The sequence below is a fragment of the Coregonus lavaretus genome, assembly GCF_964263955.1.
Source record: "Coregonus lavaretus genome assembly, chromosome: 5".
NCBI classification, from domain to species: Eukaryota; Metazoa; Chordata; class Actinopteri; order Salmoniformes; family Salmonidae; genus Coregonus; species Coregonus lavaretus.
Genome location: NC_139992.1, coordinates 4,626,852 through 4,653,658, shown reverse-complemented (window position 1 = coordinate 4,653,658; position 26,807 = coordinate 4,626,852). Strand labels below are relative to the sequence as shown.

At 50.5% G+C, this 26,807-nt stretch overlaps 1 protein-coding gene across 1 annotated transcript in view; it reads right to left on the bottom strand.

The window, feature by feature from the left end:
* LOC311129813 (oxysterol-binding protein-related protein 6-like) overlaps positions 1–26,516 on the bottom strand; it is a gene marked incomplete at its 5' end in the record, with an annotated part of 60,412 nt that extends 33,896 nt beyond the window's left edge. The window contains 5 exons of the mRNA XM_084162268.1: positions 468–858; positions 1,432–1,545; positions 2,769–2,822; positions 2,998–3,120; positions 26,367–26,516. Coding sequence (XP_084018394.1) covers positions 468–858; positions 1,432–1,545; positions 2,769–2,822; positions 2,998–3,120; positions 26,367–26,516 — 832 coding nt within the window. The remainder of the gene's footprint in view (positions 1–467; positions 859–1,431; positions 1,546–2,768; positions 2,823–2,997; positions 3,121–26,366) is intronic.
* Between the last annotated feature and the right edge of the window lie 291 nt (positions 26,517–26,807).

Genomic DNA, 26,807 nt, shown 5'->3' with positions numbered 1-26,807 from the left:
GGAGCTAACCGACAGGGAAGAGGAGCCAACCGACAGGGAAGAGGAGCCAACCGACAGGGAAGAGGCGCTAACCGACAGGGAAGAGCAGCTAACCGACAGGGAAGAGGAGCTAACCGACAGGGAAGAGGAGCTAACCGACAGGGAAGAGGAGCTAACCGACAGGGAAGAGGAGCTAACCGACAGGGAAGAGCAGCTAACCGACAGGGAAGAGGAGCCAACCGACAGGAAAGAGCAGCTAACCACCAGGGAAGAGGAGCCAACCGACAGGAAAAAGCAGCTAACCGACAGGGAAGAGGAGCCAACCGACAGGGAAGAGGAGCCAACCGACAGGGAAGAGGAGCCAACCGACAGGGAAGAGGAGCCAACCGACAGGGAAGAGGAGCCAACCGACAGGGAAGAGGAGCCAACCGACAGGGAAGAGGCGCTAACCGACAGGGAAGAGGAGCCAACCGACAGGGAAGAGGAGCCAACCGACAGGGAAGGGGAGCCAACCGACAGGGAAGAGGCGCCAACCGACAGGGAAGAGGAGCCAACCGACAGGGAAGAGGAGCCAACCGACAGGGAAGAGGAGCTAACCACCAGGGAAGAGGAGCCAACCGACAGGGAAGAGGAGCCAACCGCCAGGGAAGTGAACCTAACTGACAGGGAAGTGGAGCCCACCTTTACTTCATGTTGTCCTGCAGCGGCGGAGGGAGCTGGCTGGGGGTGGGGGTGAGGGATGGGGGACTCTGTGCTGGCAGGGGGAGGAAACGTCCTTATGGGGGCGTCTCTGGGGGAGCGGACGATCTCATTCTGCCGGTAGAGACGGTGGTGGCGCAGCTTGACCACCCAGGAGTCAAAGATGTCTGGAGACTTGATCTGTAAAGAGAGGAGAGGAAAGGAGAGAGGAAAGAAGAGAGGAAAGGAGAGAGGAAAGGAGAGAGGAAAGGAGAGAGGAAATAAGAGAGGAGAGAGGAAAGGAGAGAGGAAAGGAGAGAGGAAAGAAAATAGGAAAGGAGAGAGGAAAGGAGAGAGGAAAGGAGAGAGGCAAGAGGAAAGAGGAGAGGAATGAAGAGAGGAATGAAGAGAGGAAAGGAGAGAGGAAAGGAGAGAGGAAAGAGGAGAGGAAAGAGGAGAGGAATGAAGAGAGGAAAGAGGAGAGGAAAGGAGAGAGGAAAGAGGAGAGGAAAGAGGAGAGGAATGAAGAGAGGAGAGGAAAGGAGAGAGGAAAGAAGAGAGGAAAGGAGAGAGGAAAGAAGAGAGGAAAAGAGAGAGGAAAGGAGAGAGGAAAGAGGAGAGGAAAGAGGAGAGGAAAGATGAGAGTGATGAAGAGAGGAGAGGAGAGGAGAGAGTGATGCCACAGTAGGCTATTGTACATAGAAATTGTAATCTTCCCTCAGACAAGCCTTCAGAGGGAAAGAGACTCCTATCATCCATCTCTGTCACGCTAACCTTGAGGTGGTAGATATGCTCCTCTGTGTCCAAGTCAATGCGGCGGGCCTTCTTCTTAATGGACATGACAGAGAGACCCACATCAATGCAACCATGCAGCTTGCCTTTCTGAATCTTAGAAAAGAGAGTTAACATAAGTCATGTGAGCAGGTATGGTATCTCATTGTTGCTGTATAAATAAATGGAATGTCAAGGTGATGAAAGAATGATATAGGATCATGATCGAAAGGCCTACTTGACTCTTATAGGCCTACTTGAAGTCGTATAGGACTACTTGAAGTCTTATAGGCCTACTTGAGGTCGTATAGGTCTACTTGAAGTCTTATAGGCCTACTTGAGGTCGTATAGGCCTACTTGAAGTCTTATAGGCCTACTTGAAGTCGTCTTCAAAAGTAACCACCATGAATCATCATTCTGCACTATTACGCAATACCATGCAGTGAGGCTAGTTTGTCAGTTTGGTTCAAAGAGATCAAGGCTCACAAGAACATGGCTGCTTCCAGGAGACACTGTGGAAGGAAGGACCCTTTGGAAACATCAGATTAGTGTGGACGCAGCAGTTTTGCCAGTCATTTGGAGATTTCCTACAGACCGACATGGGCAACAGAAACACAATGAGTAGAGTGACCCTTGGGGTGTTTCTGCTAAGTTACCATGGTGCCATAGTGATGCCAACTGAGGCTGCCCTCCATCCCTGCCCTCCATCCCTGCCCTCCATCCCTGACCGCCATCCCTGCCCTCCATCCCTGCCCACCATCCCTGCCCACCATCCCTGCCCCCCATCCCTGCCCACCATCCCTGCCCACCATCTCTGCCCACCATCCCTGCCCACCATCCCTGCCCACCATCCCTGCCCACCATCCCTGCCCTCCATCCCTGCCCACCATCTCTGCCCACCATCCCTGCCCACCATCCCTGCCCACCATCCCTGCCCTCCATCCCTGCCCGCCATCCCTGCCCGCCATCCCTGCCCGCCATCCCTGCCCGCCATCCCTGCCCACCATCCCTGCCCACCATCCCTGCCCGCCATCCCTGCCCTCCATCCCTGCCCACCATCCCTGCCCTCCATCTCTGCCCTCCATCCCTGCCCTCCATCCCTGCCCTCCATCCCTGCCCTCCATCCCTGCCCTCCATCCCTGCCCTCCATCCCTGCCCGCCATCCCTGCCCTCCATCCCTGCCCACCATCCCTGCCCTCCATCTCTGCCCTCCATCCCTGCCCTCCATCCCTGCCCTCCATCCCTGCCCTCCATATCTGCCCTCCATATCTGCCCTCCATCCCTGCCCTCCATCCCTGCCCTCCATCCCAGCCCTGTGGCTACTAGTCAGGGTTACTCACATCAATGGGTGACTTGGAGTACTTCAGCATCCCATTGTCCAGGACAAAAAAACGCTGTGGAAAAACAAGAACAAACATTGAGTAGGTGAATAACAGTACTTGTCTCTGGAAATGAATGTACTCTATCTGAAAGAAGATGTGGTTGATGACTTTTCTGAAGGGTTTTGCAACAAGGAAATCGATGAAAACAAGTACAAGTGTTGCCTCTCTGTCGCCCATCAGACCCTACCTTGTGCCAGCCTTTCAGCGGCCATTTCCGCTTCTTCAGCATGAAGCCCTCGTGTTTATCTGGCCTCTGGACGTTGCTCTGACCGATTTTCAGCCCCTCAATGATTTCCCAGCTGTCTGCCTCCTAGGGACGGAGAGAGAAGAACAGAGCCGTGTCGGAACTCATCTGTTCACTTCTCCGGGGCCAGCGGAAACAGCAGAGAAGTAGCAGCCAGCCAGGGAGTTGGCAGAACGAGCTCTATTTTGGTGGTCTTTCTAATTCTCATTCTAATGCCTTTGATTCCATCCGAAATACACAACTAAATTAATGATTACTTTAACGACTTTACCTCCCAGATCGGTAAAATGAGTTATGGTATTGAGTAGAAAGACATGACTTTACAATTAAAATGACAGAAAATGTACGAGTTCAGTGTGTTGTTGTTTTGGATATCGTCTAGGCCTAGACCTATATCATCAGGACTATCTTACAAGTAAGACGACATCAAACATGAAACCTGTCTTCTCTTGTGATTCAAGTCATATTTACAGCTTTACTACCAGATATGAATGGCCACAATGATGTTTGTTCTTCAAATGATGGATTTTATTGGCTCTGCTGCTGTGGACACTCAGGGGAAGGAAACCAATGTGTCATTTTGTAATTTGGGTGAACTATCCCTTTAACAGTTTGGCCTGTCAATCAATCACTGTGTGTGGGCTTGTCAGGGGAGGGGGCAGGATGTTTGTGAATCAAGGAATTGGTAGGGTTCCCGACCTGTCAATCGATCACTGTGGGTGGGACTTTGAGGGATGGCGGTAGATCAGTAATCTACCCAGAAAAACGAGTCTTTCAATGTAGTTTATTGGGGCAAAAAGAAAAAAAGATTGTGTTCTGTCAAGTAAACATGGATTCCCTGTCGAGAAACAAAATCATGAATAGACCTACAGGTGTTATGGAAGACTGACACAGGTGTTAAACCAGCAGTTGATTACCCCATTGTCGACACTTAGATTAAATCAGTAGACCTATATCAATATATTTAATAATATCATACAAGTACCATTAGCTTTTAAAACCTTTAATCTGTTTTATTTTATCATATTTTGGACCGGAAGGAGGCTCTCTCTCCTAATTGTTCCTGCAGTGAGGAGTCAACATCTTCATCGAATGTTTTCATAATTTATCTGCAGATAATCGGCAGAAAGCAGTAGAAGGTTATACAGACTTTTCTGACTCACGGATTGACATTTTAAAATAAAAATGAAGCCTAGTAGCTGGCTTACAATGAGCCTGTTTTCGGCTATTTAGCAGAAGGCCGGAGCTTATGGAAAACACTGGGACCACATTGCATCCTGCTGCCTTTAAACAGTATGAATAATAGATACTACCAGATACAACATAATACTACCAGTATACTAGAGTATATTACGTTGAACTGGGCATATTTCCCCTACCTATCTACAGAAATACTGCCCGATTGAGTATCTCCCAGCCCTCTCAGCACTTCCACTAGCTGTCCCCTACTCTGCTCTCCTGTTTCTGTTGGCTCCGCAAATCCCAGGGCTCCTCTGGAGTGGAGGAGGGGACGCAGGGACGGGGTCAGGTGGGGATACGTATGACACGGCAGCAGAAGTGTCCCACTATGAGACTGAGACCCTGGTGGGCCCCACTGGGCTGCATGGGTCAGGTGTGGTTACAGCTGAATACAGAACAGTTAGCTGCCTTATAAGCCACCCCCTGCAGCGATGACAGCCCAGTGTGTGTGTGTGTGTGTGTGTGTGTGTGTGTGTGTGTGTGTGTGTGTGTGTGTGTGTGTGTGTGTGTGTGTGTGTGTGTGTGTTTGCATGACAGGCTGCGGCCCTCACACAACACCCAGGGATCACTATAGGCCATGAAGGGCCATATGGCTATAACTAGACACAACACCCAGGGCAAAACAAACTGTTGGCTGCTGCACTGCTGTGGACAAAAATACACCCATCACCTTGTAACAACCTCCTCTGTGTGTGTGTTTGTTTGTTTGTTTGTTTGTTTGTTTGTTTGTTTGTTTGTGTGTGTGTGTTTATTTTATTTATTTCACCTTTATTTAACCAGGTAAGCCAGTTGAGAACAAGTTCTCATTTACAACTGCGACCTGGCCAAGATAAAGCAAAGCAGTGCGATAAAAACAACACAGAGTTACATATGGGGTAAAAAACAAAGTCAAAAATACAACAGAAAATATATATACAGTGTGTGCAAATGTAGCAAGTTATGGAGGTAAGGCAATAAATAGGCTATAGTGCAAAATAATTACAATAGTATTAACACTGGAATGCTAGATGTGCAAGAGATTATGTGCAAATAGAGATACTGGGGTGCAAAAGAGCAAAATAAATAACAATATAGGGATGAGGTAGTTGGGTGGGCTAATTTCAGATGGGCTGTGTACAGGTGCAGTGATCGGTAAGGTGCTCTGACAACTGACGCTTAAAGTTAGTGAGGGAGATAAGAGTCTCCAGCTTCAGAGATTTTTGCAATTCGTTCCAGTCATTGGCAGCAGAGAACTGGAAGGAATGGCGGCCAAAGGAGGTGTTGGCTTTGGGAATGACCAGTGAGATATACCTGCTGGAGCGCAGACTACGGGTGGGTGCTGCTATGGTGACCAATGAGCTAAGATAAGGCGGGGATTTGCCTAGCAGTGATTTATAGATGGCCTGGATCCAGTGGGTTTGACGACGAACATGTAGTGAGGACCAGCCAACAAGAGCGTACAGGTCACAGTGGTGGGTAGCGTATGGGGCTTTGGAGACAAAACGGATGGCACTGTGATAGACTACATCCAATTTGCTGAGTAGAGTGTTGGAGGCTATTTTGTAAATGACATCGCCGAAGTCAAGGATCGGTAGGATAGTCAGTTTTACGAGGGCATGTTTGGCAGCATGAGTGAAGGAGGCTTTGTTGTGAAATAGGAAGCCGATTCTAGATTTAACTTTGGATTGGAGATTCTTTATGTGAGTCTGGAAGGAGAGTTTACAGTCTAACCAGACACCTAGGTATTTGTAGTTGTCCACATACTCTAGGTCAGACCCGTCAAGAGTGGTGATTCTAGTCGGGTGGGCGGGTGCCAGCAGCGTTCGATTGAAAAGCATGCATTTCGTTTTACTAGTGTTTAAGAGCAGTTGGAGGCTACTGAAGGAGTGTTGTATGGCATTGAAGCTCGTTTGGAGGTTTGTTAACACAGTGTCCAATGAAGGGCCAGATGTATACAAAATGGTGTCGTCTGCGTAGAGGTGGATCTGAGAGTCACCAGCAGCAAGAGCGACATCATTGATATACGCAGAGAAAAGTGTCGGCCCAAAAATTGAACCCTGTGGCACCCCCATAGAGACTGCCATAGGTCCAGACAACAGGCCCTCCGATTTGACACACTGAACTCTATCTGAGAAGTAGTTGGTGAACCAGGCGAGGCAGTCATTTGAGAAACCAAGGCTATTTAGTCTGCCAATAAGAATGCGGTGGTTGACAGAGTCGAAAGCCTTGGCCAGGTCGATGAAGACGGCTGCACAGTACTGTCTATTATCAATCGCGGTTATAATATCGTTTAGGACCTTGAGCGTGGCTGAAGTGCACCCATGACCAGCTCGGAAACCGGATTGCATAGCGGAGAAGGTACGGTGGTATTCGAAATGGTCGGTGATCCGTTTGTTAACTTGGCTTTCAAATACTTTCGAAAGGCAGGGCAGGATGGATATAGGTCTGTAGCAGTTTGGATCTAGAGTGTCACCCCCTTTGAAGAGGGGGATGACCGCGGCAGCTTTCCAATCTCTGGGGATCTCAGACGTTATGAAAGAGAGGTTGAACAGACTAGTAATAGGGGTTGCGACAATTTCGGCGGCTAGTTTTAGAAAGAAAGGGTCCAGATTGTCTAGCCCAGCTGATTTGTAGGGGTCCAGATTTTGCTGCTCTTTCAAAACGTCAGCTGTCTGAATTTGTGTGAAGGAGAAGCGGGGGGGGGCATGGGCAAGTTTCAGCGGAGGGTGCAGAGTTGGTGGCCGGGGTAGTGGTAGCCAGATGGAAAGCATGGCCAGCTGTAGCAAAATGCTTGTTGAAATTCTCGATTATTGTAGATTTATCGGTGGTGATAGTGTTTCCTAGCCTCAGTGCAGTGGGCAACTGGGAGGAAGTGCTCTTATTCTCCATGGACTTTACAGTGTCCCAAAACTTTTTGGAGTTAGTGCTACAGGATGCAAATTTCTGTTTGAAAAAGTTTGCCTTTGCTTTCCTGACTGCTTGTGTATATTGGTTCCTAACTTCCCTGAAAAGTTGCATATCGCGGGGGCTATTTGATGCTAATGCAGTACGCCACAGGATGTTTTTGTGCTGGTCAAGGGCAGTCAAGTCTGAGGAGAACCAGGGGCTATATCGGTTCTTAGTTCTGTATTTTTTGAATGGGGCATGTTTATTTAAGATTGAGAGGAAATTACTTTTAAGGAACAACCAGGCATCCTCTACTGACGGAATGAGATCTATATCCATCCAGGATACCTGGGCCAGGTCAATTAGGAAGGCCTGCTTGCTAAAGTGTTTTAGGGAGCGTTTGACAGTGATGAGGGGTGGTCGTTTGACCGCGGACCCGTTACGGACGCAGGCAATAAGGCAGTGATCGCTGAGATCCTGGTTGAAGACAGCTGAGGTGTATTTAGAGGGTATGTTAGTCAGGATGATATCTATGAGGGTACCCATGTTTACGGATTTAGGGTTGTACCTGGTAGGTTCGTTGATAATTTGCGTGAGGTTGAGGGCATCTAGTTTGGATTGTAGGATGGCCGGGGTATTAAGCATATCCCAATTTAGGTCACCAAGCAGTACGAACTCTGAGGATAATTGGGGGGCAATCAATTCACATATGGTTTCCAGGGCACATCTGGGGGCTGAGGGGGGTCTGTAGCAAGCGGCAACAGTGAGAGACTTATTTCTGGAAAGGTGGATTTTTAGAAGTAGAAGCTCAAACTGTTTGGGCACAGACCTGGATAGTATGATAGAGCTCTGCAGGCTATCTCTACAGTAGATTGCAACTCCACCCCCTTTGGCAGTTCTATCTAGACGGAAAATGTTATAGTTGGGGATGGAAATTTCAGAATTTTTGGTGGCCTTCCTGAGCCAGGATTCAGACACTGCTAGAACATCAGGGTTGGCGGAGTGGGCTAACGCAGTGAATAACTCAAACTTAGGAAGTAGACTTCTGATGTTTACGTGCAAGAAACCAAGACTTTTGCGATTACAGAAGTCAGCAAATGATAGCGCCTGGGGAGTAGGAGTGATACTGAGGGCTGCAGGGCCTGGGTTAGCCTCTACATCACAAGAGGAACAGAGGAGGACTAGAATAAGGATACGGCTAAAGGCTTTAAGAACTGGTCTTCTAGTGCGTTGGGTACATAGAATAAAGGGGGCAGATTTCCGGGTGTTGTAGAAAAGATTCAGGGCATTATGTACAGACAAGGATATGGAAGGATATGAGTAAAGTGGGGGTAAACCTAAGCGTTGGGTAACAATGAAAGAGATAGTATCACTAGAGGCATCAATTGAGTCGGTCTCTGCGTGTATGGGGGGTGGGACAAAGGAGCTATCTACGGCAGGTTTAGCTGGGCTGGGGGATCTACAGTGAAATAGTACAATTAGAAATAACCGAAACAACAATAAGCTAACCATGTTTGGGCTGAGGCTAAACATAAACAGGATGTAGTACCGTAAAAAGGAACAGTCCAGCAGACATCAGCTGTATAGCTGATTTATCATAAGGTCCGGTGAACAGCAATAGGATAGTTCGGAGGCTGCTAAAGCACTAGCAGGTAAGAGGCCACGGCTAGCGTGTGCTAGCGGGCCGGGGTTAGCAGATGGAATCTTCGTGGTCGACGTCGTCGTAACCACATCAGACGATTTCGTCGGCAGACCAGTCGTGTAGGATCGGCGGGGCTCCGTGTCAACACTAGGTGTTCCCGTCCGGTTGACAGAGAGGTAGATAGCCGGGAGATGGGCCTAGCTCAGGATGATTAGCCAGACCACAGCGTCCATTTAGTTGAAGCTAGCTGGTAGCGATGAATCCGGAGTTAAAGGTCCAGTGATTCAGTGATTCCGGCAGAAAAACTGATATGTTCTGGGTCGATAACGCGCTGTGCAGACTGGCCGAATATCCGGTGATTAATATCCAGTGATTAAATTAATCCCGCAGAAGAAAAAAAAATCCAATGTTCTGGGTGAAATACCGCTAACTGTGGCTAATAGCAAGTAGCTAGTTAGCTGGCTAGCTAGTTTCAACTGGAGATTCTATATAAAAGGTAAGTCAATAATAGAATCCGTTCCACATTGAGTGAGGCGGGTTGCAGGAAAGTATATTTTGTAGAAGGATGAAAAGTCTGATAGGGAAATATGTACGAAAAATACAAAAAAACTGGGTATTTACAGACACACGACAAAAACAGAACTGCACTACTACGCCATCTTGGATAAACTGGTGTGTGTGTGTGTGTGTGTGTGTGTGTGTGTGTGTGTGTGTGTGTGTGTGTGTGTGTGTGTGTGTGTGTGTGTGTGTGTGTGCGTGTGTGTGTGAAAACAACATTGAGCGAGTATAATAATGGCGGTGAAGTAGACATGACCTCAGTGTGCAACAACGTGACCCTCTGAACACAAATGAGCATAGCGTGCTTTTATCCAGAGCAGAAAGCTAGCGACTGCAGCTGGTATTCTGTTCTGGTGGACCCCCAGTCCAGTCACCATTGGAGCCTGGTAGAAGAAGTAGGCCGTTCCAATCCATCCATTTCCAAAAGTTCAACTCAACTTCCAAAGACATTCATTTAAAAACTAGAATTGGTTTGGATACTTGCCCCCCATTACGCTTGAATATGAAAAGGCGAAATGCATCATAAATCACTAAATATGTGTCCTTGCAATGCTGGACGATAGATGGGTTGATGATGCTTCAATAATAATACTACCACAATGTTGTCCCAGTACACAGTAAGCAGTGTTTTCCATAAGCGCCGGCAGTCGGCTAAATAACCGATACCAGACTCGTTGTAAGCCGCCTACTTTTTCCACTTCGTTAAATTAACTAGGCTTCTTTTTATTGAAAAGTTTCCATTCGCTAAATCAGAAAAGTCTGTCTAGCCAGCTCCCGCTAGAATGAACAATATGCATCTTCTAGTGATCTACTGATGGCTTCTTCATCGTCCCCTGTGAGTGAATTTACACATTCCCTGTAGGCTAATTTAATTGGTAAAGATGAGTTGAAATCCACGTAATGTTTTATTTTATTTCGCGTGTTTCATAGGACTATACAGCCACGGAGTCGGTGTGCCAAGCTTATAGAGACATACCTCAAGAGACCTGCAGCTGTAATTGCTGCAAAAGGTGGCTCTACAAAGTATTGACTTTGGGGGGGGGGGGGGGGGGGGGTGAATAGTTATTCACGCTCAAGTTCTGTTTTTTTTGTCTTATGTCTTGTTTGTTTCACCCCAAAAAATATTTTGCATCTTACATTTTCAAAGTGGTAGGCATGTTGTGTAAATCAAATGATACAACCCCCCCCCCAAAAAAATCCATTTTAATTCCAGGTTGTAAGGCAACAAAATAGGAAAAATGCCAAGGGGGGTGAATACTTTCGCAAGCCATTGTATATGTCCATGGTATCGCATCAGGACAGTAAACCAAATACCTTGTTTGTATTTTCCTAGGATTCAAAGCCCATGTCGAGACTTGCCAGTGACCGCTAAAGTGACTTGTCAGTGTAGCTTAGTGATGGGTTGTTCGCGAACAAACGGCTCTTTTTGAACTGATCTTTTAGGTGAACTTCGGGAACCGAATCGCATCGGTGAGAGAGCCGTTCATTTGGCTCCCTAATTTGCATACTGGTAGGCTACTACTGCTTTTTGCCGATAATCTGCAGATAAATTATGAAAACATTCGATGAAAATGTTGAATCCTCACTGCAGGAACAGTAGGTAGTGGATAGAGAGCCTCCTTCCGGTCCAAAATATGGCAAAAGAAAACAGATGAAAGGTTATAAAAGCTAATGGTACGTATACGGTATTATTAAAGATAATGATAAAGGTCTACTGATTTGATTCAAATTTCGACAATGGAGTAGCAACTCCTGCTTTCTGTGTAGCAAAGCCCACGTTTAACACCTGCTTCATTCTTCCATCATACTTGTAAGTCTATTCATGGGCGCCTGACTTTGTATAAAAGTGGGTTTGTACAATCTGGTGGGGGGTCCTACCCCTGAATATGTTTGCATTTCTAAAAAAAACATTTTCCTGCAATTATATATTGTTTCTCAGCAGGGAATCCATGTTTACTTGACAGAACACAATATTTTTTTCTTAGGTTTTTTGCCACGATAAATGTAGACTGGTTTTTCAGACTAGATTACTAATCTACCACCTTCCATCAAAGTCCCACCCACAGTGATTGATTGACAGGTCGGTAACCCTACCAATTCCTTGAGTCACAAACATCCTGCCCCCTCCCCTGACAAGCCCACACACAGTGATTGATTGACAGGCCAAACTGTTAAAGGGATAGTTCACCCAAATTACAAAATGACACATTGGTTTCCTTCCCCTGAGTGTCCACAGCAGCAGAGCCAATAAAATACATCATTTGAAGAACAAACATCATTGTGGCCATTCATATCTGGTAGAAAAGCTGTAAATATGACTTGAATCTCAAGAGAAGACAGGTTTCATGTTAAAAAGGGTTGTCTTACTAAGAAAATAGTCCTGATCATATAAGCCTAGGCCTAGACGATATCCAAAACAACAACACACTGAACTCGTACATTTTCTGTCATTTTAACTGTAAAGTCATGTCTTTCTACTCAATACCACAACTCATTTTACCGATCTGGGAGGTCAAGTCGTTAAAGTATTCAATAATATAGCTGTGTGTTTCGGATGGAATCAAGGCATTAGAATGAGAATTAGAAAGACCACCAAAACAGAGCTCGTTCTGCAAAACAAAATCCCCGGGGGGTATGCCACCCCCGGACCCCCCCACCACGGAACTCCCACCCCCGGACCCCCCCACCCCGGACCCCCCCACCCCGGAACTCCCTGGCTGGCTACTTTTTCTATTTGGCTGGCTACTCCGTGTACTTTCAGAAAACACTGAGTGTGCAGGCTTCCAGCTCTACGATAGTGTTTAATACACAATAAAGAACAAGAGCAAAGTAAAACAACTTCCCTGTGTATTATCATCATACTGAACAAAAATATAAACGCAACATGCAACAATTTCAAAGATTTGACTGACTTCCAGTTCATATAAGGAATTCACTCAAATAAATTAATTAGGCCCTAATCTATGTATTTCACATGACTGGGAATACAGATATGCATCTGTTGGTCACAGATACCTTTAAAAAAAAAAGTAGGGGCATGGATCAGAGAACCAGCCAGTATCTGGTGTGACCATCATTTGCCTCATGCAGCGCGACATCACCTTCGCATAGAATTGATCAGGCTGTTGATTGTGTCCTGTGGAATGTTGTCCCACTCCTCTTCAATGGCTGTGCAAAGTTGATGGATATTGGCGGGAACTGGAACACGCTGTCGTAAACTTCAATCCAGAGCAGCCCCAAACTTACTCAATTGGTGACATGTCTGGTGAGTATGCAGACCATGGAAGAACTGGGACATTTTCAGCTTCCAGGAACTGTGTACAGATCCTTGTGACATGGGGCCGTGCATTATCATGCTGAAACATGAGGTGATGGAGGCGGATGAATGGCTCGACAATGGGCCTCAGGATCTCGACACGGTATCTCTGTGCATTCAACTTGCCACCGATAAAATGCAATTGTGTTTGTTGTTTTTAGCTTATGCCTGCCCATACCATAACCCCACCGCAACCATGGGGCACTCTGTTCACAACATTGACATCAGCACAAACCACTCGCCCACATGGTCTGTGGTTGTGAGGCCGGTTGGACGTACTGCCAAATTCTCTAAAACGACATTGGAGGCAGCTTATGGTAGAGAAATTAACATTCAATTATCTGGCAACAGCTCTAGTGGACATTCCTTCAGTCAGCAATCCAATTGCACGCTCCCTCAAAAACTTGAGACATCTGTGGCATTGTGTTGTGACAAAACTGCACATTTTAGTTTCCTTTTATTGTCCCCAGCACAAAGGGCACCTGCGTAATGATCATGCTGTTTAATTAGATTCTTCATATGCCACACCTGTCAGGTGGATGGATTATCTTGACAAAGGATAAATGCTCGCTAACAGGGATGTGTAATAAGCTTTTCGTGCGTATGGAACATTTCTGGGATCTTTTATTTCAGCTCATGAAACATGGGACCAACACTTTACATGTTGCGTTTATATTTTTGTTCATTATAGCTAGGTCTCATGAGAGTAATTGAGATAATGTCTCCCATCTCAGTGGACTAGCTGGTAGTTAGTTACCATTTGAAAGATAGCCTGGACATTTGGTTGATCCTCTTTCCACACTGGTGGATGCATAATGCATCACAAGCATTAAAGCATTGCAATAACCAGTCATTGGTTGGATCCAGTGTATATCATGGCTATTAAATCACAATCCCAGGTAGTAAAACGATCTAGACTATTAATACAAATACCTTAATAGACCTTCAAAAAGAGACAGCCATGATTAGGCCTAAGCAATAGCATGTTGCGTTTATATTTTTGTTGTATTAGGCTACATTAACCTCTAATACTGCAACGATTCAAACCGTCACAACAGGGAAGGTCTTTAGGAGCAAGGAAAAATAACAAAACGATCCTTGGGGACACCTTAGGGTAAATCTGGGCTATAAATATCTAGACCTACACGGCAGCAGCAGAGGTCCTATGGCAGCGTCATCTGACATGCGTTCTCCCAGGAACTTCTCCAGATTAACACTGTGGGGTAGAAAGCCACAGGGAGACCTGGCACACAACAGGACATTTGAGGGCACAGCGGCCCACCGCCGCAGCTGTGTGTTGAAACACGCCTAATAAACTCCACCAGGTAATGCTAACACCACAACGCTTGAGACAATGTTTGATTTTTTTTGGTTTCGAAGATCTCTTGTTTTTTCGTAACTAAATCGAGGCAACTCACCGGCTACCTCATAAACAACAAGTAGCAGGCTGAGAATTGCAGCTGAACACCCACAACATACTACCAACCACTCCCCCAACATGATGGATGTTTAGTTGCAAGTTCCATGTCAAGTACCCATTGGGCATCAGTGCTGATCAACAGCAGACAGTAGTGATAATCACTGCCGATGTGATTGTAACGAGACTGGCTGGGCTGTTGCTGTGTTAATGGTGGGAAAGGGAAAGGGGGATACCTAGTCAGTTGTACAACTGAACGCATTCAACTGAAACGTGTCTTCTGCGTATAACCCAACCCCTCTGAATCAGAGAGGTGCGGAGGGGGGGGGGGGGGGGGGGGGCTGTCTTTGAGCCATTACATTGGCCAAGTGTCCCTTGACATCTTAGAGCCATTACATTGGCCAAGTGTCCCTTGACATCTTAGAGCCATTACATTGGCCAAGTGTCCCTTGACATCTTAGAGCCATTACATTGGCCAAGTGTCCCTTGACATCTTAGAGCCATTACATTGGCCAGGTGTCCCTTGACATCTTAGAGCCATTACATTGGCCAGGTGTCCCTTGACATCTTAGAGCCATTACATTGGCCAGGTGTTCCTTGAAAAAATTGCTATTTTGGCTTCAGCTTCACACCACAACTAAAGGCTTCAGCTTCACACCACAACTAAAGGCTTCAGCTTCACACCACAACTAAAGGCTTCAGCTTCACACCACAACTAAAGGCTTCAGCTTCACACCACAACTAAAGGCTTCAGCTTCACGCCACAACTAAAGGCTTCAGCTTCACGCCACAACTAAAGGCTTCAGCTTCACGCCACAACTAAAGGCTTCAGCTTCACGCCACAACTAAAGGCTTCAGCTTCACGCCACAACTAAAGGCTTCAGCTTCACGCCACAACTAAAGGCTTCAGCTTCACGCCACAACTAAAGGCTTCAGCTTCACACCACAACTAAAGGCTTCAGCTTCACACCACAACTAAATGCGCTAACATTTAAGCCCCCATAAACTGACCCTAAATAAGAGTTCTAATTCACTGTTTACAATACTGGAACAGTGGACACAGCTAAACCTCAATGCCTGGTATTGGTGCCACTACTCTACAACAGACAGGGGGCCACTACTCTACAACAGACAGGGGGCCACTATTCTACAACAGACAGGGGGCCACTATTCTACAACAGACAGGGGGGCCACTACTCTACAACAGACAGGGGGCCACTACTCTACAACAGACAGGGGGCCACTACTCTACAACAGACAGGGGGGGCCACTACTCTACAACAGACAGGGGGCCACTATTCTACAACAGACAGGGGGGCCACTACTCTACAACAGACAGGGGGCCACTACTCTACAACAGACAGGGGGCCACTACTCTACAACAGACGGGGGGGCCACTACTCTACAACAGACAGGGGGCCACTACTCTACAACAGACAGGGGGGCCACTACTCTACAACAGACAGGGGGCCACTATTCTACAACAGACAGGGGGGCCACTACTCTACAACAGACAGGGGGGGGGGGGGGGGGGGGGGCACTACTCTACAACAGACAGGGGGGCCACTATTCTACAACAGACAGGGGGCCACTATTCTACAACAGACAGGGGGGCCACTACTCTACAACAGACAGGGGGGGGGGGGGGGGGGGGGGCACTACTCTACAACAGACAGGGGGCCACTATTCTACAACAGACAGGGGGGCCACTACTCTACAACAGACAGGGGGGGGGGGGGCACTACTCTACAACAGACAGGGGGGCCACTACTCTACAGCAGACAGGGGGCCACTACTCTACAACAGACAGGGGGGCCACTACTCTACAACAGACAGGGGGGGCCACTACTCTACAACAGACAGGGGGGCCACTACTCTACAACAGACAGGGGGGGGGGGGGGGGGGCACTACTCTACAACAAACAGGGGGGCCACTATTCTACAACAGACAGGGGGGGCCACTACTCTACAACAGACAGGGGGGCCACTACTCTACAACAGACAGGGGGGCCACTACTCTACAACAGACAGGGGGGCCACTACTCTACAACAGACAGGGGGCCACTACTCTACAACAGACAGGGGGGGGGGGGGGGGCACTACTCTACAACAGACAGGGGGGGCCACTACTCTACAACAGACGGGGGGTGGGGCACTACTCTACAACAGACAGGGGGGCCACTACTCTACAACAGACAGGGGGGCCACTACTCTACAACAGACAGGGGGGCCACTACTCTACAACAGACAGGGGGCCACTACTCTACAACAGACAGGGGGGCCACTACTCTACAACAGACAGGGGGGGCCACTACTCTACAACAGACAGGGGGGCCACTACTCTACAACAGACAGGGGGGGGGGGGGGGGGCACTACTCTACAACAAACAGGGGGGCCACTATTCTACAACAGACAGGGGGGGCCACTATTCTACAACAGACAGGGGGGCCACTACTCTACAACAGACAGGGGGGCCACTACTCTACAACAGACAGGGGGGCCACTACTCTACAACAGACAGGGGGCCACTACTCTACAACAGACAGGGGGGGGGGGGCACTACTCTACAACAGACAGGGGGGGCCACTACTCTACAACAGACAGGGGGCCACTACTCTACAACAGACAGGGGGCCACTACTCTACAACAGACAGGGGGGGGGGGGGGCCACTACTCTACAACAGACAGGGGGCCACTACTCTACAACAGACAGGGGGGGGGGGGGGGGGGCACTACTCTACAACAGACAGGGGGGGCCACTACTCTACAACAGACAGGGGGCCACTACTCTACAACAGACAGGGGGGGGGGGGGGGGCACTACTCTACAACAGACAGGGGGGCCACTACTCTACAACAGACGGGGGGGGGGGGGGGGGGCACTACTCTACAACAGACGGGGGGGGGGGGGGGGGGGGGGCACTACTCTACAACAGACAGGGGGCCACTACTCTACAAGAGACAGGGGGGGCCACTACTCTACAACAGATGGGGGGGGGCACTACTCTACAACAGACGGGGGGGGGGGGGGGGGGCACTACTCTACAACAGACAGGGGGGCCACTACTCTACAACAGACAGGGGGCCACTACTCTACAACAGACAGGGGGGGGGCACTACTCTACAACAGACGAGGGGGGGCACTACTCTACAACAGACAGGGGGGGGGGCACTACTCTACAACAGACAGGGGGGCCACTACTCTACAACAGACAGGGGGGGCCACTACTCTACAACAGACAGGGGGGGGGGGCACTATTCTACAACAGACAGGGGGGGCCACTAGAAACATCCAGTTGAGGCTCCTCACATCATCATAATAGCAGATCTGTTAGTGATCTCCCCTGCAGGCGGTGCTGTGGAAGTTGCTACTACCAGTGATCTCTAGGCTTGGGCGACATACCGTTTGTACCGTATGCCGGTGTATTTGAAAATACAGACTGTCTGATTTTCAATACCGAAAAAAGTTAATTATATATATAATTCATATATACACACTACCGGTGTGTTTTAGAACACCTACTCATTCAAGGGTTTTTCTTTATTTCTTACTATTTTCTACATTGTAACTACATCAAAACGATTAAATAACATATATGGAAACATGTAGTAACCAAAAAAGTGTTAAACAAAACCTACTGTTTCAGATGAATCTTCCTCACCATCTAACATACAGGGAACCTACTGTTTCAGATGAATCTTCCATACAGGGAACCTACTGTTTCAGATTAATCTTCCATACAGGGAACATACTGTTTCAGATGAATCTTCCATACAGGGAACATACTGTTTCAGATGAATCTTCCATACAGGGAACATACTGTTTCAGATTAATCTTCCATACAGGGAACATACTGTTTCAGATTAATCTTCCTGACAATCTCTAATATATGTCTCAAAACCAAGAGATGACAGGCGGTTGTTAAAGCATAAAGAAAAGGTTAGTGTGATTATCTGGATACACAGAGGGATGACTATGTATGATGCGCGCTGAATCAATGTGTGTGTGTGTGTGTGTGTGTGTGTGTGTGTGTGTGTGTGTGTGTGTGTGTGTGTGTGTGTGTGTGTGTGTGTGTGTGTGTGTGTGTGTGTGTGTGTGTGTGTGTGTGTGTGTGTGTGTGTGTGTGTGTGTGTGTGTGTGTGTGTGTGTGTGTGTGTGTGTGTGTGTGTGTGTGTGTGGGGGGGGGGGGGTGCTGTATAAGATTGACATCCTCCCTAGGGACTCCTGGGGAAGCGGTGCAGACTACAGACCCAAGGAAAGCCTTGATGAGATCCAGCCCCACTGGGATCAATACATATTACTTCCCCTTGTGCTGCTGACCACCATTAAACACTCTGGAGAGCCTCACAAGTGCAACCACACGCACACGCACACGCGCACACGCACACGCGCACACGCACACACGCACACGCACACGCACACACGCTAAGCCGCATAGACAATGAGACAATCCACTAGGACTTTGCTGCCCAGTAAATGACTACAGTAACCAAATACAACAGCAGTCACAATGGGCCAATAACATTCTCTAGGTATCGCAGTCTCAAAAAGGACAGACTAAAGGTGATTCAATTGAACAAGTCCCTAATTTGTTGAGTGCCTCTTACCTCCCTCGCTGGCTACTTTAATTAAACTCATGAAATTAGAGGAGTAGGAATGGGACATCAATATGTTATTGAGATCAGAGTGAATTCAGAGAATAGGCTAGAAGACTGCAGACCACACAAAGCTTCGTCTGTACACCATGTACAGGGACCAGAGTAGGACAGGGACCAGAGTAGGACAGGGACCAGAGTAAGACAGGGACCAGAGTAGGACAGGGACCAGAGTAGGACAGGGACCAGAGTAGGACAGGGACCAGAGTAGGACAGGGACCAGAGTAGGACAGGGACCAGAGTAAGACAGGGACCAGAGTAGGACAGGGACCAGAGTAGGACAGGGACCAGAGTAGGACAGGGACCAGAGTAGGACAGGGACCAGAGTAGGACAGGGACCAGAGTAGGACAGCGACCAGAGTAGGACAGCGACCAGAGTAGGACAGCGACCAGAGTAGGACAGGTTCCAGAGTAGGACAGGGACCAGAGTAAGACAGGGACCAGAGTAGGACAGGGACCAGAGTAGGACAGGGACCAGAGTAGGACAGGGACCAGAGTAGGACAGCGACCAGAGTAGGACAGGGACCAGAGTAGGACAGGGACCAGAGTAGGACAGGGACCAGAGTAGGACAGGTTCCAGAGTAGGACAGGGACCAGAGTAAGACAGGGACCAGAGTAGGACAGGGACCAGAGTAGGACAGGGACCAGAGTAGGACAGGGACCAGAGTAAGACAGGGACCAGAGTAGGACAGGTTCCAGAGTAGGACAGGGACCAGAGTAGGACAGGGACCAGAGTAGGACAGGGACCAGAGTAGGACAGCGACCAGAGTAGGACAGGTTCCAGAGTAGGACAGGGACCAGAGTAAGACAGGGACCAGAGTAAGACAGGGACCAGAGTAGGACAGGGACCAGAGTAGGACAGGTTCCAGAGTAGGACAGGGACCAGAGTAGGACAGGGACCAGAGTAGGACAGGGACCAGAGTAGGACAGGGACCAGAGTAGGACAGGTTCCAGAGTAGGACAGGGACCAGAGTAGGACAGGGACCAGAGTAGGACAGGGACCAGAGTAGGACCCAGAGTAAGACAGGGACCAGAGTAGGACAGGGACCAGTGTAGGACAGGGACCAGAGTAGGACAGGGACCAGAGTAAGACAGGGACCAGAGTAAGACAGGGACCAGAGTAGGACAGGGACCAGAGTAAGACAGGGACCAGAGTAGGACAGGGACCAGAGTAAGACAGGGACCAGAGTAGGACAGGGACCAGAGTAGGACAGGGACCAGAGTAGGACCCAGAGTAAGACAGGGACCAGAGTAGGACAGGGACCAGAGTAGGACAGGGACCAGAGTAAGACAGGGACCAGAGTAAGACAGGGACCAGAGTAGGACAGGGACCAGAGTAGGACAGGGACCAGAGTAGGACAGGGACCAGAGTAAGACAGGGACCAGAGTAGGACAGGGACCAGAGTAGGACAGGGACCAGAGTAGGACAGGGACCAGAGTAGGACAGGGACCAGAGTAGGACAGGGACCAGAGTAGGACAGGGACCAGAGTAGGACAGGGACCAGAGTAGGACAGGGACCAGAGTAGGACAGGGACCAGAGTAGGACAGGGACCAGAGTAGGACCCAGAGTAGGACAGGGACCAGAGTAGGACCCAGAGTAGGACAGGGACCAGAGTAGGACCCAGAGTAGACAAGGGACCAGAGAGCCATAGGAAGGGTACATCTCTAATTTAGCAGCAAGCCTGACTGCCACAGCAAGTGTTCTGTCTAGGCTGCAATTCCCCCACCAACTCCCCCAAAGCACTCCTCTTCAGAGAGCAATCTCCCATGGTTACGGGAATGCAGCAGTAGATCCTACACAGCACAGCATACCAGAGTATGCCACATGTTCCCTGAACCAATAGAGCCTTGGCTTCTTGCTCTACTTCATGAATTATTCATGACCCACCATTGGAAAAGCTGTGATGTCAAAGATTCCAGTGCAGTGTCCTGTTTCTTGGTTGCTACGGTGATACGGCAGTTCAGTTCACAGACCAAGATAGAAGAAGAAAGGCTTCAGCTTCACACCACAACTAAAGGCTTCAGCTTCACGCCACAACTAAAGGCTTCAGCTTCACACCACAACTAAAGGCTTCAGCTTCACGCCACAACTAAAGGCTTCAGCTTCACGCCACAACTAAAGGCTTCAGCTTCACGCCACAACTAAAGGCTTCAGCTTCACGCCACAACTAAAGGCTTCAGCTTCACACCACAACTAAAGGCTTCAGCTTCACGCCACAACTAAAGGCTTCAGCTTCACACCACAACTAAAGGCTTCAGCTTCACACCACAACTAAAGGCTTCAGCTTCACGCCACAACTAAAGGCTTCAGCTTCACGCCACAACTAAAGGCTTCAGCTTCACGCCACAACTAAAGGCTTCAGCTTCACGCCACAACTAAAGGCTTCAGCTTCACGCCACAACTAAAGGCTTCAGCTTCACACCACAACTAAAGGCTTCAGCTTCACGCCACAACTAAAGGCTTCAGCTTCACACCACAACTAAAGGCTTCAGCTTCACGCCACAACTAAAGGCTTCAGCTTCACGCCACAACTAAAGGCTTCAGCTTCACGCCACAACTAAAGTCTTCAGCTTCACACCACAACTAAAGGCTTCAGCTTCACGCCACAACTAAAGGCTTCAGCTTCACGCCACAACTAAAGGCTTCAGCTTCACGCCACAACTAAAGGCTTCAGCTTCACGCCACAACTAAAGGCTTCAGCTTCACGCCACAACTAAAGGCTTCAGCTTCACGCCACAACTAAAGGCTTCAGCTTCACGCCACAACTAAAGGCTTCAGCTTCACGCCACAACTAAAGGCTTCAGCTTCACACCACAACTAAATGCGCTAACATTTAAGCCCCCATAAACTGACCCTAAATAAGAGTTCTAATTCACTGTTTACAATACTGGAACAGTGGACACAGCTAAACCTCAATGCCTGGTATTGGTGCCACTACTCTACAACAGACGGGGGGCCACTATTCTATAACAGACAGGGGGGCCACTACTCTACAACAGACAGGGGGCCACTACTCTACAACAGACAGGAGGGGGGCCACTATTCTATAACAGACAGGGGGGCCACTACTCTACAACAGACGGGGGGGCCACTACTCTACAACAGACAGGGGGGGCCACTACTCTACAACAGACAGGGGGCCACTACTCTACAACAGACAGGGGGGCCACTACTCTACAACAGACAGGGGGCCACTACTCTACAACAGACAGGGGGGGGGGGGGGCACTACTCTATAACAGACAGGGGGGGGGGGGGCACTACTCTATAACAGACAGGGGGGGGCCACTACTCTACAACAGACAGGGGGGGGGCACTACTCTACAACAGATGGGGGGGCACTACTCTACAACAGACAGGGGGGGGGGCACTACTCTACAACAGATGGGGGGGGCACTACTCTACAACAGACAGGGGGGCACTACTCTACAACAGACAGGGGGGGGGGGGGGGCACTACTCTACAACAGACAGGGGGGGGGGGGGGGGGGGGCACTACTCTATAACAGACAGGGGGGGGCCACTACTCTACAACAGATGGGGGGGGCACTACTCTACAACAGACAGGGGGCCACTACTCTACAACAGACAGGGGGGGGGGGGGCACTACTCTACAACAGACAGGGGGGGGGCACTACTCTACAACAGACAGGGGGGCCACTACTCTACAACAGACAGGGGGGGGGGGCACTACTCTACAACAGACAGGGGGCCACTACTCTACAACAGACAGGGGGGGGGGGGCACTACTCTATAACAGACAGGGGGGCCACTACTCTACAACAGATGGGGGGGGCACTACTCTACAACAGACAGGGGGGGCCACTACTCTACAACAGACAGGGGGGCCACTACTCTACAACAGACAGGGGGGGGGCACTACTCTACAACAGATGGGGGGGGCACTACTCTACAACAGACGGGGGGGGGGGGGGGGCACTACTCTACAACAGATGGGGGGGCCACTACTCTACAACAGACAGGGGGGGGGGGGGCACTACTCTACAACAGATGGGGGGGGCACTACTCTATAACAGACAGGGGGGGTGGCACTACTCTACAACAGATGGGGGGGGCACTACTCTATAACAGACAGGGGGGGGGGGCACTACTCTACAACAGACAGGGGGGGCACTACTCTACAACAGATGGGGGGGGCACTACTCTACAACAGACAGGGGGGCCACTACTCTACAACAGACAGGGGGGGGGGGGGGGGGGCACTACTCTACAACAGATGGGGGGGGGGCACTACTCTATAACAGACAGGGGGGGGCCACTACTCTACAACAGACAGGGGGGGGGGCACTACTCTACAACAGATGGGGGGGGCACTACTCTATAACAGACAGGGGGGGGCCACTACTCTACAACAGATGGGGGGGGCACTACTCTACAACAGATGGGGGGGCACTACTCTACAACAGACAGGAGGGGGGCACTACTCTACAACAGACAGGGGGGCCACTACTCTACAACAGATGGGGGGGGCACTACTCTATAACAGACAGGGGGGGGCCACTACTCTACAACAGATGGGGGGGGCACTACTCTACAACAGATGGGGGGGCACTACTCTACAACAGACAGGAGGGGGGCACTACTCTATAACAGACAGGGGGGGCCACTACTCTACAACAGATGGGGGGGGGCACTACTCTACAACAGACAGGGGGCCACTACTCTACAACAGACAGGGGGGGGGGGGGGGGGGGCACTACTCTACAACAGACAGGAGGGGGGCACTACTCTATAACAGACAGGGGGGGCCACTACTCTACAACAGATGGGGGGGGCACTACTCTACAACAGACAGGGGGGCCACTACTCTACAACAGACAGGGGGGGGGGGGGGGGGGGCACTACTCTACAACAGATGGGGGGGGGGGGCACTACTCTACAACAGATGGGGGGGGGGCACTACTCTATAACAGACAGGGGGGGGCCACTACTCTACAACAGACAGGGGGGGGGGCACTACTCTACAACAGATGGGGGGGGGCACTACTCTATAACAGACAGGGGGGGGCCACTACTCTACAACAGATGGGGGGGGCACTACTCTACAACAGATGGGGGGGCACTACTCTACAACAGACAGGAGGGGGGCACTACTCTATAACAGACAGGGGGGGCCACTACTCTACAACAGACAGGGGGGCCACTACTCTACAACAGATGGGGGGGGCACTACTCTACAACAGACAGGGGGGGCCACTACTCTACAACAGACAGGGGGGCCACTACTCTACAACAGACAGGGGGGGGGCACTACTCTACAACAGATGGGGGGGGCACTACTCTACAACAGACGGGGGGGGGGGGGGGCACTACTCTACAACAGATGGGGGGGCCACTACTCTACAACAGACAGGGGGGGGGGGGGCACTACTCTACAACAGACAGGAGGGGGGCACTACTCTATAACAGACAGGGGGGGCCACTACTCTACAACAGATGGGGGGGGCACTACTCTACAACAGACAGGGGGGGCCACTACTCTACAACAGACAGGGGGGCCACTACTCTACAACAGACAGGGGGGCCACTACTCTACAACAGACAGGGGGGGGGCACTACTCTACAACAGATGGGGGGGGCACTACTCTACAACAGACGGGGGGGGCACTACTCTACAACAGATGGGGGGGCCACTACTCTACAACAGACAGGGGGGGGGGGGCACTACTCTACAACAGATGGGGGGGGCACTACTCTATAACAGACAGGGGGGGGGGGGCACTACTCTACAACAGATGGGGGGGGCACTACTCTATAACAGACAGGGGGGGGGGGGCACTACTCTACAACAGACAGGGGGGGCCACTACTCTACAACAGATGGGGGGGGCACTACTCTACAACAGACAGGGGGGCCACTACTCTACAACAGACAGGGGGGGGGGGGGGGGGGGGCACTACTCTACAACAGATGGGGGGGGGGGCACTACTCTACAACAGATGGGGGGGGCACTACTCTATAACAGACAGGGGGGGGCCACTACTCTACAACAGACAGGGGGGGGCACTACTCTACAACAGATGGGGGGGACACTACTCTATAACAGACAGGGGGGGGCCACTACTCTACAACAGATGGGGGGGGCACTACTCTACAACAGACAGGGGGGCCACTACTCTACAACAGACAGGGGGGGCCACTACTCTATAACAGACAGGGGGGGGCCACTACTCTACAACAGATGGGGGGCCACTACTCTACAACAGACAGGGGGGCCACTACTCTACAACAGATGGGGGGCACTACTCTACAACAGACAGGGGGGGGGGGGCACTACTCTACAACAGACAGGGGGGGGGCCACTACTCTACAACAGACAGGGGGGCCACTACTCTACAACAGACAGGGGGGCCACTACTCTACAACAGACAGGGGGGGGGCACTACTCTACAACAGACAGGGGGGGCCACTACTCTACAACAGACAGGGGGGCCACTACTCTACAACAGACAGGGGGGCCACTACTCTACAACAGACAGGGGGGGGGGCACTACTCTACAACAGATGGGGGGGGCACTACTCTACAACAGACGGGGGGGGGGGCCACTACTCTACAACAGACAGGGGGGCCACTACTCTACAACAGACAGGGGGGCCACTACTCTACAACAGACAGGGGGGGGGCACTACTCTACAACAGACAGGGGGGGCCACTACTCTACAACAGACAGGGGGGCCACTACTCTACAACAGACAGGGGGGCCACTACTCTACAACAGACAGGGGGGGGGGCACTACTCTACAACAGATGGGGGGGGCACTACTCTACAACAGACGGGGGGGGGGGGGGGCACTACTCTACAACAGATGGGGGGGCCACTACTCTACAACAGACAGGGGGGGGGGGCACTACTCTACAACAGATGGGGGGGGCACTACTCTATAACAGACAGGGGGGGGGGGCACTACTCTACAACAGATGGGGGGGGCACTACTCTATAACAGACAGGGGGGGGGGGGGGGCACTACTCTACAACAGACAGGGGGGGGGGGGGGCACTACTCTACAACAGATGGGGGGGGGGGCACTACTCTACAACAGACAGGGGGGGGGCACTACTCTACAACAGATGGGGGGGGCACTACTCTACAACAGATGGGGGGGCACTACTCTACAACAGACAGGAGGGGGGCACTACTCTATAACAGACAGGGGGGGCCACTACTCTACAACAGATGGGGGGGGGGCACTACTCTACAACAGATGGGGGGGGCACTACTCTATAACAGACAGGGGGAGTTCACTACTCTACAACAGATGGGGGGGGCACTACTCTACAACAGACAGGGGGGCCACTACTCTACAACAGACAGGGGGCACTACTCTACAACAGATGGGGGGGGCACTACTCTACAACAGATGGGGGGGGGCCACTACTCTACAACAGATGGGGGGGGGGCACTACTCTACAACAGATGGGGGGGGCACTACTCTATAACAGACAGGGGGGGGCCACTACTCTACAACAGATGGGGGGGGCACTACTCTACAACAGACAGGGGGGCCACTACTCTACAACAGACAGGGGGCACTACTCTACAACAGATGGGGGGGTGTCTGACTCTGCGTCTGACTGTGGACAGGCGCTCACTATTTACCTGGCGGCTGTTGCGCTGGGATGAGGATGAGGAGGAGGAGCTCTTGTGTGTAGGCGTCTTGTGGTGGCGGACGGGCGTGGTGCACCTCTCCTCGGCGCTCATTGTGCGGTGGCTGCCCTGGCTGGGGTTCCTGTGGTGGTGTTGGGACATGGTTCCCCTCCCTCTCTGTGAGTAGCTCCCTGATTGGACAGGACTGTCTGTTCCTTCCTCAGCAGCAGCTCCAGGGCGTGTGGGTGAACAGCATTATCTCAGGCAGTTATGCAGTTATGCATTCCCCCCCCCCCCCGGCTCACACTCCTCTCATCTGCAGCACAGACAAAGAGACAGAGAGACATTCAGACAGGAAACAAGACGTTAGACTACGTTATGTTCACCCCTCCTCACCTCACTGTTTGCATCAACATAGCCAGTAACACTTGTCAAAATAAATCAAGAAATCTA